The 11,868-nt window shown below is 61.5% G+C and overlaps 1 protein-coding gene across 1 annotated transcript in view; it reads left to right on the top strand.

The window, feature by feature from the left end:
- Window positions 1-4,168: 4,168 nt before the first annotated feature.
- Window positions 4,169-11,868, top strand: part of LOC134433581 (spectrin beta chain, non-erythrocytic 1-like) — a 31,842-nt gene continuing 24,142 nt past the window's right edge. Inside the window, 9 exon segments of the mRNA XM_063182390.1 lie at window positions 4,169-4,238; window positions 5,333-5,486; window positions 6,083-6,148; window positions 7,860-8,019; window positions 8,022-8,112; window positions 10,051-10,072; window positions 10,074-10,131; window positions 10,133-10,203; window positions 11,146-11,314. Of these exon segments, the coding sequence (XP_063038460.1) occupies window positions 4,169-4,238; window positions 5,333-5,486; window positions 6,083-6,148; window positions 7,860-8,019; window positions 8,022-8,112; window positions 10,051-10,072; window positions 10,074-10,131; window positions 10,133-10,203; window positions 11,146-11,314 (861 nt within the window).

The following is an 11,868-nucleotide window of genomic DNA, read 5'->3' as shown; positions in this document are numbered from 1 at the left end:
TGAACACCCCAAATCCCACCCCAGATCCCACTCTGAACACCCCAAATCCCACCCTGGCCACTGCCAGGGCCTGGGCTCGGGCCACGCTCTGCCGGGCCTGCGGGGGGGTTTGGGGGGCTCAGGGGGGGTTTGGGGGGTTCAGGGGGGATTTGGGGGGTCAGGGGGGGTTTGGGGGGCTCAGGGGGGATTTGGGGGGCTCAGGGGGGGTTTGGGGGCTCAGGGGGGGTTTGGGGGCTCAGGGGGGGTTTGGGGGCTCAGGGGGGGTTTGGGGGCTCAGGGCGGGTTTGGGGGGTCACAGCAGGTTTGGGGGGCTCAGGGCGGGTTTGGGGGGTCACAGCAGGTTTGGGGGCTCAGGGCGGGTTTGGGGGCTCAGGGGGGATTTGGGGGGGTCAGGGGCAGTTTGGGGGCTCAGGGGGGGGTTTTGGGGGACTCACGGCGGGTTTGGGGGGGTCACAGCAGGTTTGGGGGGCTCAGGGGGACCCCAACCCCACACGCACCTGGCGCTGGCGGCGCAGCCCCCCCCAGCACGGGGAGCAGGAGCGCGCGGAGCCCCCGGGCCAGCGCGGCGCGGCCGAGGCGCAGCGTGGGCTCCAGCTGGGCCAGCAGCAGCCGCCGCGTCCCTGGGGGGCACCCCGACATTTGGGGGGGGTCCTCGAGTTGTGGGGGACCCCCTTCAGGAGCGGGGGGACACCCCTGAACCACCGGGGTAACCCCAAAACTGAGGGGGTGCCCACAAACCTTGGGGTCAGCTTACAGATTTTGGGGTCAGCCCAGCTCGGGGGGCTGAGCTGGAATGGGGAAACTGGGGGGCACCCCAAAAACCGTGGGGACACCCCCAAAATCTTGGGGACAGCCCTGAAATAAGGGGACAGCCCACAGGGGACACCCCCGAACCACAGGGACACCCCCAAAGTGATGAGGAGACCTCACAAAACTCGGGGACAGCTCAAGACCTCAGGACAGCTCTAAAATTTGGGGACCCTTTGAGCCATGGCAACACCCCCCAAAATTTGGGGACACTCCAAAGGTTTGGGGACACCCCCAAAATTTGGGGACACTCCAAAGGTTTGGGGACACCCCCAGAGTCTGGGGACACTCCCAGGGCTTGGGGACACCCCAAAATCGGGGTCTCCCCCCCCTTACCTGTGTCGTACCCCCCAAAGGGGTCCCGGTGCCGCAGGAAGAGGAAAACCAGGAGGGTTTTGGGGTCCCCCTCGGGGGAACTTTGGGGGTCCCCGTCCCCCTCGGGGGGGTCCCAGCGCACCCCAAAGGTGACATCGGGGGGCACCGGATCTGTGGGGACAATATGGGGGGGCTGAGAGAGGGAGGAACCCCAAATTCCCCCCCAGAAAAAACCCAGGAACTGCACGGACCTTCCTCATCCTCACTGGAGCCTCGGGGGTCCGGGGGGGTTTTGGGGTCCGGGGGGGTTTTTGGGGTCCGGGGGGGTTTTGGGGTTCAGGGGGGTTTTGGGTTTCAGGGGGGCCGCAGCCAGGCCGAAGCCCCCCCAGTCCCCCAGCACAGAGGGGTCCTGCAGGGTTGGGGGGGCCGGGGGGGCACGGGGACCCCCGCGGGGTCAAACAGGTAAAGGTGGGGAGGTCAAGGACAACAACGAGGGGGGTGGGGTCCCCAAAAACCCCCAGAACCCCAAATCCCACCCTGGGCACCCAAATCCACCTTGGCATCCGAGATCCACCAGGGAACCCAAATTTCCCAACCACAGCACCCTGAGACCCCCCCTGGACAACCCAAAAACTCTGGGACCCCTTCTGGGCACCTCAAATCCCCATGGATACCCCAAATCCCCACCCAGGACCCCAAATCCCCCTAAACCACCCCAAATCCCACCCTGAGCACCCCAAATCCCATCCCAGGATGTCAAATCCCCTAAACCACCCCAAATCCCACCCTGAACACCCAAATCCCATCCCAGGAACCCAAATCCCCCCAAATCCCACCCTGAGCACCCCAAATCCCACCCTGAACACCCCAAATCCCATCCCAGGAACCCAAATCCCCCCAAATCCACCCTGAGCACCCCAAATCCACCCTGGGCACCCCAAATCCCATCCCAGGATCCCAAATACCCCCAAATCCCACCCTGAGCACCCCAAACCCGCTCAGGTGCCCCGAAACCCCCATGAACGCCCCAAATACTCCCATGAATGCTCCATATCCCACCCCCAGGACCCCAAATCCACCCAAACCCCCCAAATCCCACCCTGAGCACCCCAAATCCCACCCTGAACACCCCAAATCCCCTCTTGAACATCCCAATCCCACCCCAGGATCCCAAATCTCCCCAAACCACCCCAAATCCCACCCTGAGCACCCCAAATCCTGCCCCAGACACCCCAAATCCCCCCAAACCCCCCAGATTCCACCCCAAGACTCCAAATCCCCCCAAACCACCCCAAACCCCACCCCAAACACCCCTCTGAACACCCCAAATCTCCCCCAAACCACCCCAAATCCCCCCTTGAACACCCCAAACCACCCCAAACCCCACCCCAAACACCCTCTGAACACCCCAAATCCCACCCTGGGCACCCCAAATCCCGCCCCAGACACCCCAAATCCCCCCAAACCACCCCAAACCCCATCCCAAACACCCTCTGAACACCCCAAATCCACCCCTGGGCACCCCAAATCTCCCCCAAACCACCCCAAATCCCCCCTTGAACACCCCAAATCCTCCCCTGAGCACCCCAAATGCCCCCCAGCCCCCCGGTGCCCCCTCCCGGATATCTGCACCCGGCACAGGGGGGGGTCCGTGCCCGGGGGGGTCCCGAGGGCGCACACCGGGAGCCGCTCCAGGTCCCCCCCGAACCCCGCGGCCGCCAGCGGGGGCGGCACCGGCAGCGGCAGCGGCGGCCCCGGGCACGGCCGGAGGCGGCTGCAGGGCGGCCTGGGGGGCACGGACCGGTACGGACCAGTTCGGACCAGTACGATCAGTTCGGACCAGTACAGAGCAGTCCGGACCGGTTCGGATCAGTACAGACCAGTCCGGACCAGTTCGGATCAGTACAGACCAGTCTGGACCAGTTCAGATCAGTACAGACCAGTCCGGACCAGTTCGGACCAGTACAGACCAGTCTGGACAGGGTCTGGACCGATCTATCCCAGACCTACCCCTGTCTCATCCCAGTTCATCCCAGTTTCACCCTGTACTGCACCCCCATCTCATCCCAGTTCATCCAGTTGACACTGTGCTACTCCTGCCCCACCCCAGTTCATCCTTTTCCGTTCTAACCTGTCCCAGTCCCATCTCAGTCCCTCCCAGTCCCATCTGAGTCCCCTCAATCCATCCCAGTCCCTCCCAGTACCCCTCAGTCCATCCCAGTCCCTCCCAGTTCCCCCAGTCCCTCCAGTTCCCCCCAGTCCCATCCCAGTCCCATCCTGATCCTCCCCACACCCATCCCAGTCCCCTCCAGTCCAATCCCAGTCCATCCCATTCCCCCAAATCCATCCCAGTCCCATCCCAGTCCCTCCCAATCCATCCCAGTCCCTCCCAGTACCCCCCAGTCCCATCCAGTCCCTCCCAGTTCCCCCCAGTCCCTCCCAGTTCCCCCAGTCCCATCCCAGTCCCTCCCAGTTCCCCCCAGTCCCTCCTAGTCCCCCTCAATCCATGCCAGTCCCTCCCAGTCCCTCCCAGTCCCATCCCAGTCCCTCCCAGTCCCCCCTCAATCCATCCCAGTCCCTCCCAGTCCCTCCCAGTTCCCCCCAGTCCCATCCCAGTCCCATCCAGTCCCCCTCAATCCATCCCAGTTCCCCCAGTCCCCTCCCAGTTCCCCCAGTCCGTACCCAGTGAAGTGCCGGCTCTGCACCCTCAGCCTCATTCCCACCTGCGCCCAGGGGTGCTCCGGGCTGGGGGACACGAGAGGGGGGGACCCCCAAATTAGGGGGGGGGGGTCCCCAAGAGTGGGGTGACCCCAATTAAGGGTGGGGGACCCCAGGTTTGGAGGTCCCCAGGGTGTGGGGTGTCCCCAGTTTGGGGGTCCCCAGTTTTGGGTGTCCCCAGTTAGGGGTGGGTGACCCCAGTTTGGGTGACCCCAATGTCAGGGTGTCCCCAGTTTGGGGGTCCCCGGGGGTCTCACCTGAGGGTCCTGGATGTGACCCTCCCCATCGATGCTGACACAGAAATGAAACTCGACCTGAAGGGGGGGGCATGAAGGGGGCCACTGAGGAACCCCCTCCCCTTTTTGGGGACCCCCCCAGGACCCCCAAAATGCCCCCGGGTACCTCGGGGTGCACGAGGCTGGTCCGGTTGCAGGAGCTGCCACAGGGACCCCCGGGCGGGGGGCGCCGGGGGGGGGTGACAGATCTGGGGGGGGACACAGGGTGGGGGACCCCAAAATCCTCCACGACCCCCGGGGGGGAAGCACAGGAGGGACCCCAATACCCCCCCAAAGAACCGAGCCCAATTTGGGGGGTCCCACCCCCCTCCCCCGCGTGTTTTGGGGGGGTCCCACCCCCCCATGACCCCATTTCCCCTCCCCCCCCCCCCCCGTGACCCCATTATTTCCCCCCCACCCCCCCAAATCCAGGCCACCCCGACTATTTTTATCCTCCTGCCCCAATTCCCATTCCCGGGGGGCTCCTGGGGCCCCCCGACCCCAATTCCTCCATCAAGGTGACTTTGGGGGGGGGGCTGGGAAAGAGAACAGAGAGTGGGGGGACCCCCCAAAATCCCCCCAAAACCCCAAAACTCACCTGGAAGCTCCTTTGCACCTGAGCCCGGGCCAGGATCCGCCCGCAGCACGGGGGGAGATTTTGGGGGGCTCCCGGCAGCTCCTGCACCCCCCGAGGGGCTGGGGGGGATTTTGGGGGGGGTGGGTTAAAGGTTTAGGGGACCCCCAGTGGGGCTGGGGAGGAGATTGAGAGGATTTTGGGGATCCCAGAGAGGTTTTGGGGGGTCTCTGAGGGGTTTGGGGAATCTCTGTGGGGTTTGGGCCGTCTCTGAGGGGTTTTGGGGGTCTCTGAGGGGTTTTGGGGTCTCTGGGGGGGTTTTGGGTGTCTGTGGGGTTTTGGGGGGTCTCTGGGGGGTTTTGAGGGGGGTCTCTGGGGGGTCCTGGGGTCTCTGGGGAATTTTTGGGGTCTCTAGGGGGTTTGGAGGGGTCTCTGGGGGACTTTGGGGGTCTCTGGGGGATTTGGGGGTCTCTGAGGGGTTTTGGGAGGTCTCTGGGGTCTCTTACCCCTCCCCATTGCTTCAGGGTCGAGGTGTCGGCTGAGGGGTCCCGTGGCTGCCACTGGATAAGGGGAGGGGGTCAGGGGGGACTGAGGGGAGCCTGGATCACCCAGGACCCCCCAGGACCCCCCAGAATCCCCCCAGGACCCCCCCCACCCACCTGTGAGGGTGCAGAGGGGCCCCCCCCAGAGCCGCCCCCGCCATCAGAGCCACAGCAGCGCTCCCCGTCGGGGCTCCCCATTTTTGGAGGTCCCCAGAACCACCAGGAGCTGCTCCAGGACCTGCAGGGCCAGAAAAGGTGGGGAGACCCCATATTCCTCCCTAAAAAAAAACCCAAAAATCCCCCGGAACCCCTTTCCCAAGAGCTCTCTCTTTCCAAGGGACCTGAAAGGCCCCAAAACACCTCAAACCCTCTTGCGACCCCCAACACCAACCGAGACCCCCCAAATCCCCTCAAAAACTTCCCTCGGGACACTCGACCCCTCATAAAGACCCGTTAGAAGCCCCCAACCCACTTTAGCGACCACTGACCCCTCACAAAGAGCCCCCCCCATACCCGCCCAAGCCCCACAACCCTCCTCAGTGACTCCTCAGAACCCCCAAAACCACCCCCAGGGACCCCTAAAGCTCCCGCAATCCTCTCTTGTGATCCCCGATCCCACAAAACCCAAAAAAAAACCGCAAAAAAACAAGAAAAACCCCCTCACCCCCCTCACGGCCTCCTCCGCCATCTTTGCCCCCCCCACGCCTCGAGCGCCCCCGGGCGGGCGGCACGCGCGGGTGGCGGGAAAATTGGGGGCGTGGCTTCCTCCCTTATCGCCATGGCAACAAGCTGGGGAGGGGGCTGTGTCCAGGAGGCGTTTGCCGTGGTGACGGCGGAGGGGGCGTGGCCAGCAAGCCCCGCCCCCCGGGTGTTGATGAGCTGCCGCGGGCTCAGCGCGCGCCGCGACCGCAGCGCAGGTAAGGGGGGGGGGGGGGCACAAACACACTGGGGGGCTCAAACTGAGGGGAGACCCCCCCCCAAAACCACCCCAAACCCACCCTCAGAACCCCCCCCAAGGGTCCCGCAACCCCCCCGAGCCCGCTGATCCCCCCCGCGCCCCCCCCCGGGCACTGCGGGCAGCGGCTCCGCATCCCCCGGGCAGGGCCCCCCCCCGCGCTGTCCCGGGAGGAATTTGGGGACCCCCCACCCCCAAATTCGCGTGTTTGTGTCCCAAACCCCCCCTGACCCCTCCCGGTGCTGCGGGCGCTGATCCCCGTTAAGAGCATTAACGGGGGGGGAGCGCGGGGGGAGCGGGGGGCGCTGGGGGGGCTCTGGGCAGCGGGGGGGAGGGGGCTCCGAGGAGTTTTGGGGTCCGGAAAGGAATTTGGGCGCTCGGGGTTTGTTTGAGAGGATTTGGGGGCGCTCCCGTGACCCGGAGAGTTTTTTGGGGGGGCTCTGTTGATGGGGAGGGGGCTTGGAGGAGTTTTGGGGGTCCCGGGGGGAATTTGGGGGGACTCATGGGGGGCTTCGGGGAGGTTGGGGGGGGCTCGGTGGAGTTTGGGGGTCCTGGGGTGACCCTGAGAGTTTTGGGAGGGGTCTCAGGAGGAGGGGGGAGGAACTTGAAGGAGTTTTGGGGGTCCCGTAGAGGAATTGGGGGGTCCTGGGGGGGATCTGGGGGGTCTCGATTTAATTTGGGGAGGGGTCTCAACTGAAATGAAGTTTGATGAGGAGTTTAGGGGGATCTCAATTCGGGGAAATTCCTGCTAATTAGTGCTGTCTTTATTAATTTGGGAACTTTTTATTAATTTGGGGAGGGGTCTCCCTTTAATTTAAAGCATCTTCATTAATTTGGGGTGCATTCCCTTAATTTGGGGGGCTTCATTAATTTCGACTAAAGAGTCTCAATTTGAGGAATAGTTTCATTAATTTGGGGGGGGTCCGTTAATTTGGGGAGGTCCTCTCCCTTTATTTGAGGGTCTCCGTTAATTTGGTGGGGGTCTCCCTTAATTTGAGGGTCTCCGTTAATTTGGGGGGCCCTTGTTAATTTTGGGGGGGGTCTCCATTACTTTTGGGAGGATCTCCGTTAGTTTGGGGGGTCTCCGTTAATTTGAGGGGATGTCTCCGTTAATTTCGGGGGGTCTCCCTTAATTTGGGGATCTCCGTTAATTTGGGGGCGGTCTCCATTAATTTGAGGGGGGTCTCCGTTAATTGAGGGGGTCCCCGTTAATTTCGAGGGGTCTCCGTTAATTTGGGCGTCTCCCTTAATTTTATGGGGGGTCCCCGTTAATTTGAAGGGGGTCTCCGTTAATTGAGGGGGTCCCCGTTAATTTCGAGGGGTCTCCGTTAATTTGGGGGTCTCCCTTACTTTGAGGGGGGGTTCCCCGTTAATTTGAGGAGGGTCTCCGTTACTTTGAGGGGGGGTTCCCCGTTAATTTGAGGGGGGTCTCCGTTAATTTGGACGGCCTCCCTTAATTTGAGCGGGGTCTCCCTTAAATTTAGGGGGGGAAGTCCCGTTAATTTGAGGGGGGGGGTCTCTTTAATTTAAGGGGGGGTCCCCGTTAATTGAGGGGGGGGGTCTCTTTAATTTAAAGGGGGGGGGTCCCCATTAATTTCGGGCCTCCCCACGAGCCATTTTGAGGAGGGGTCGCTCCCCAAAGTAACCAAACCCCCCCCCCTCCATTTTTCCAGCTGCCCCCTGAGCTCTCCCAGCGCCGCCGCCCCCTCCCCAAATTTGGGGGTACCCCGAGGCCGCCATGCTGTCGCCCCCCCCTTGGACCCCCTGGAGCTGCCGCGGTTCAGCGACCCCCGCTGGGAGGGGGAGGGGGGCGCGGGGGGCCCGAGCGGGAGCGCGAGGAGGAGGAGGAGGAGGAGGAGGAGGAGGAGGAGGAGGACGAAGGCTCCGCCCGGCGCTTCGAGCGCTCCCGCATCAAAGCCTTGGCAGGTACGGGGGGGGGACCCCAAAATGGGGGGAAAAGGGGGAAAAATGGGGGGGGGGATGGGGGAAAATGGGGAAAAAATGGGGGGGGCAAATGGGGAAAAATTGAGGGAAAATGGGGGAAAATTGGGGGGACAAGTTGGGAAAAAATGGGGAAAATTGGGGGGGAAATTGGGAAAAATTGGGGGGAAAATGGGGGGAAAATTGGGGGGACAAGTTGGGAAAAAATGGGGAAAATTGGGGGGGAAATTGGGAAAAATTGGGGGGAAAATGGGGGGAAAATTGGGGGGGCAAATGGGGAAAATGGGGAAAATTGGGGGAGGAAATGGGGAAAAGTTGGGGGAAAATGGGGAAAAATTGGGGGGACAAATTGGGAAAAAATGGGGGAATTGGGGGGGAAAAGGGGGAAAATTGGGGGGAAAATGGGGAAAAAATTGGGGGGCAAATTGGGAAAAAATGGGGGAATTGGGGGGGAAAAGGGGAAAATTGGGGGGAAATGGGGAAAAAATTGGGGGGGCAAGTTGGGAAAAAATGGGGAAAATTGGGGGGGAAAATTGGGAAAAAATGGGGAAAAATTGGGGGGAAAAAGGGGGAAAATGGGGGGGGAAATTGGGAGGGGGAATTGGGAAAAAATGGGAAAAAAGGGGGAAAAATGGGATGAAAATTGGGGAAAATTGGGGTGGGGAAAATGGGAAAAAAATGGGGAAAATTTGGGGTGGGAAATATTGGGAAAAAATTGGGGGAAAATGGGAAAAATGGAGAAAAACACACAATAAATGGGGGGAAAGGATAAAAAATGGAGTGGAACCCAGAAAATTTGGGGAGAAAGCCACCAAAAATATGGAAAATCCAAAAAAAGTGGGAATTGGGAGCTCTGGATGTTGTGGGAGCAAAAACAGTAAATAAAACACAAAGTGATGGAAAAGTGGAAAAAATGGGAGAAAAGCCCTAAAAATGGAGAAAAGGACCCAGAAAATGTTGGGAGTGCATCAGGAATATGAGAGATCCCAAAAATGGGGATGGGAATGCAAAAATTGGGGAGATGGACCCAAAAATGGGGAAATCAGCCCAAAAATGAGAGGGGACAGCACAAAAATGAGGGAAAACCACAAAAAATGGGGGAAAATCCCCTCAAAACAGGAGGAAAAATGCAGAAAAGAGGGAGAAACACCTAAAAATAGGGAGAGACCCCAAAAATGAGGATGGGAACCCCAAAATGTGGGAATGAGCCCTAAAAAAATTGGGGAAAGCCACAAAAATGGGTGAAAAACCCCCAAAAATGGGAAAATCCAAATAAATTGAGAAACCCCCAAGAATGGGGACGTATTATGAAAAATTGTGGGGAACGCCCCAAATTTCCCACCCCAATCACCCCAAAACCCCCTCAGGACAAACCCCCAACTCCCAAAACTCCCCCAAATTCCCCAGGACCCCCCTCAGGAGCCCCCCAAGGACCCCCCCCCAAATCCTCTTAGCGTTAATCCAGCGCCGGCTGCTGTGGGGGGATCCCCCCACCCCGGGGGGCTCTGGGGGGAATTTTGGGGGTCTCTGAACCCCCCGTGCACCCCCAGATGGGGCCGAGGAGGGGAGGGGGGGCTCAGGTGGGATTTGGGGTCTCTGGGTGGGGTTTGGGGGCTCTGGTGGGGTTTGAAGGATCTGGGTGGGGTTTGGGTGGTCTGGGTGGATTTGGGGGAGTTTTAGGGGGAATTTTGGGGGTCTCTGACTCCCCCGATTATCCAAGGCCGTGCAGAAAGATGAGGGGGGGTCTCAGATGGGATTCGGGGCTCTCTGGGTGGGGTTTGGGTCTCTGGGTGGGGTTTGGGGGCTCTGGGTGGGGTTTGAAGGATCTGGGTGGGCTTTGGGTGGTCTGGGGGGATTTGGGGGAGTTTTAGGGGGGGGTTTGGGGGGTTTTTGGGGGTCCCTGACCCCCGCCGTGCCCCCCAGACGAGCGCGAGGCCGTGCAGAGAAACCTTCACCAAGTGGGTGAATTCTCACCTGGCGGGGGGGGCGCACCTGGGGGACCTGTAACAGCGACCTGAGGGACGGGCGGCTCCTGCTGAGGCTGCTCGAGGGGCTCTCGGGGGAGACCCTGGTGAGTGAGACCCCTCCCCAAATTGGGGACACCTGCCTCAAAGGGGAAACCCCCCCAAAAAAGGGACCCCACCACTGGGGACCCTCCCCCAAAAAGGGACCCCCAGCTGCTCGAGGGGCTCTCGGGGGAGACCCTGGTGAGTGAGACCCCTCCCCCAAATTGGGGACGCCCCCCCCTCAAAGGGGAAAGCCCCCCAAAAAAACAGGAACCTGCCAATGGGGACCCTCCCCAAAAGTAGGAACGCCCCCCCACAATGGGGACCCTCCCCAAAATAGGGAAATTCTTGACGGTGCCCCCCTGCCCTTGGGGGTCTGTCTGACATTGCCCCCCCTACTTGGGGGTCTCTCTAACGATGCCCCCCACCCTTGGGGGTCCTTCTAACGATGCCCCCTGGCCTTGGGGGTCTCTCTAACATTAACCCCTACTCAGGGGTCTCTCTAACATGGCCCTGGGGGTCTCTCTAACGATGCCCCCCACCCTTGGGGGTCCCTCTAATGTCGCCCCCCACCCTTGGGGGTCCTTCTAACGATGCCCCCTGGCCTTGGGGTCTCTCTAATGTTACTCAGTGGTCCCTCTAACATTGCCCCCCCTACTCAAGGGTCTCTCTAACCTTGCCCTGGGGGTCTCTCTAATGTCGCCCCCTGCCCTGGGAGTGTCCCTGGTGGTGCCCCCCGACTCGTGGGTGATTCCCTGACGCGCCCCCTGCCCTTGGGGGGTCCCTAACGATGGCCCCCCCTTACCCAGAGGGAGCCTCCAACTGTGCCCCCCGACCCACGGGGCCTCCCCTGATTGTGCCCCCCTAAACTGGGGGGGGGGATTCCCTGACGATTTCCCCCCCTCGCCTTGGGGGATTCCTTAATGACGTCCCCCCTACCCTCGGGGGTCTCTCTAACGTCGCCCCCCTGCCCTCGGGGGTCTCTCTAACGTCGCCCCCCGCCCAGCCGCGCCCCCACGCGGGGCCGGATGCGCATCCACTGCCTGGAGAACGTGGAGAAGGCGCTGCGGTTCCTGCGCGAGCAGCGCGTGCACCTGGAGAACGTGGGCTCGCACGACATCGTGGACGGCAACCCCCGCCTGACCCTGGGGCTGGTCTGGACCATCATCCTGCGCTTCCAGGTGCCCTTTGGGGCCGCTCCGGGGGGCTCCTGGGGGGTTTGGGGTCATTTTGGGGGGTCAGGAGCCCATCCTGGGGGGTTTGGGGTCATTTAGGGGGGTCAGGAGCCCATCCTGGGGGATTTGGGGTCATTTTGAGGGGGTCCTGGGGGGTTTGGGGTCATTTAGGGGGGTCAGGAGCCCATCCTGGGGGGGTTTGGGGTCATTTTGAGGGGTCCGGGGGGGGGTTGGGGTCATTTAGGGGGGTCAGGAGCCCATCCTGGGGGTTTAGGGTCATTTAGGGGGGTCAGGACCCATCCTGGGGGTTTAGGGTCATTTTGGGGGGGTCCTGGAGCGGTCCTGGGGCAGTTTGGGGTCATTTAGGGGGGTTCTGAACTCACCTGAGGGGGTTTGAGGTCACTTTGGGGGCTCCTGAACCTGTCCTGGGGGTTTTAGGGTAATTTTGGGGGGTCCTGGAGCTGCCCTGGGGAGTTTGGGGTAATTTTGGGGGGTCCAAACCCACCCTGAGGTCTCAGTTTGATCACAGAAATCCCCCAGACCTTCCCCAGACTCTTTTT

The sequence above is a fragment of the Melospiza melodia genome, unplaced genomic scaffold (genome assembly GCF_035770615.1).
Source record: "Melospiza melodia melodia isolate bMelMel2 unplaced genomic scaffold, bMelMel2.pri scaffold_208, whole genome shotgun sequence".
In the NCBI taxonomy this organism is placed as follows: domain Eukaryota; kingdom Metazoa; phylum Chordata; class Aves; order Passeriformes; family Passerellidae; genus Melospiza; species Melospiza melodia.
This window is presented reverse-complemented; position numbering and strand designations above follow the sequence as displayed.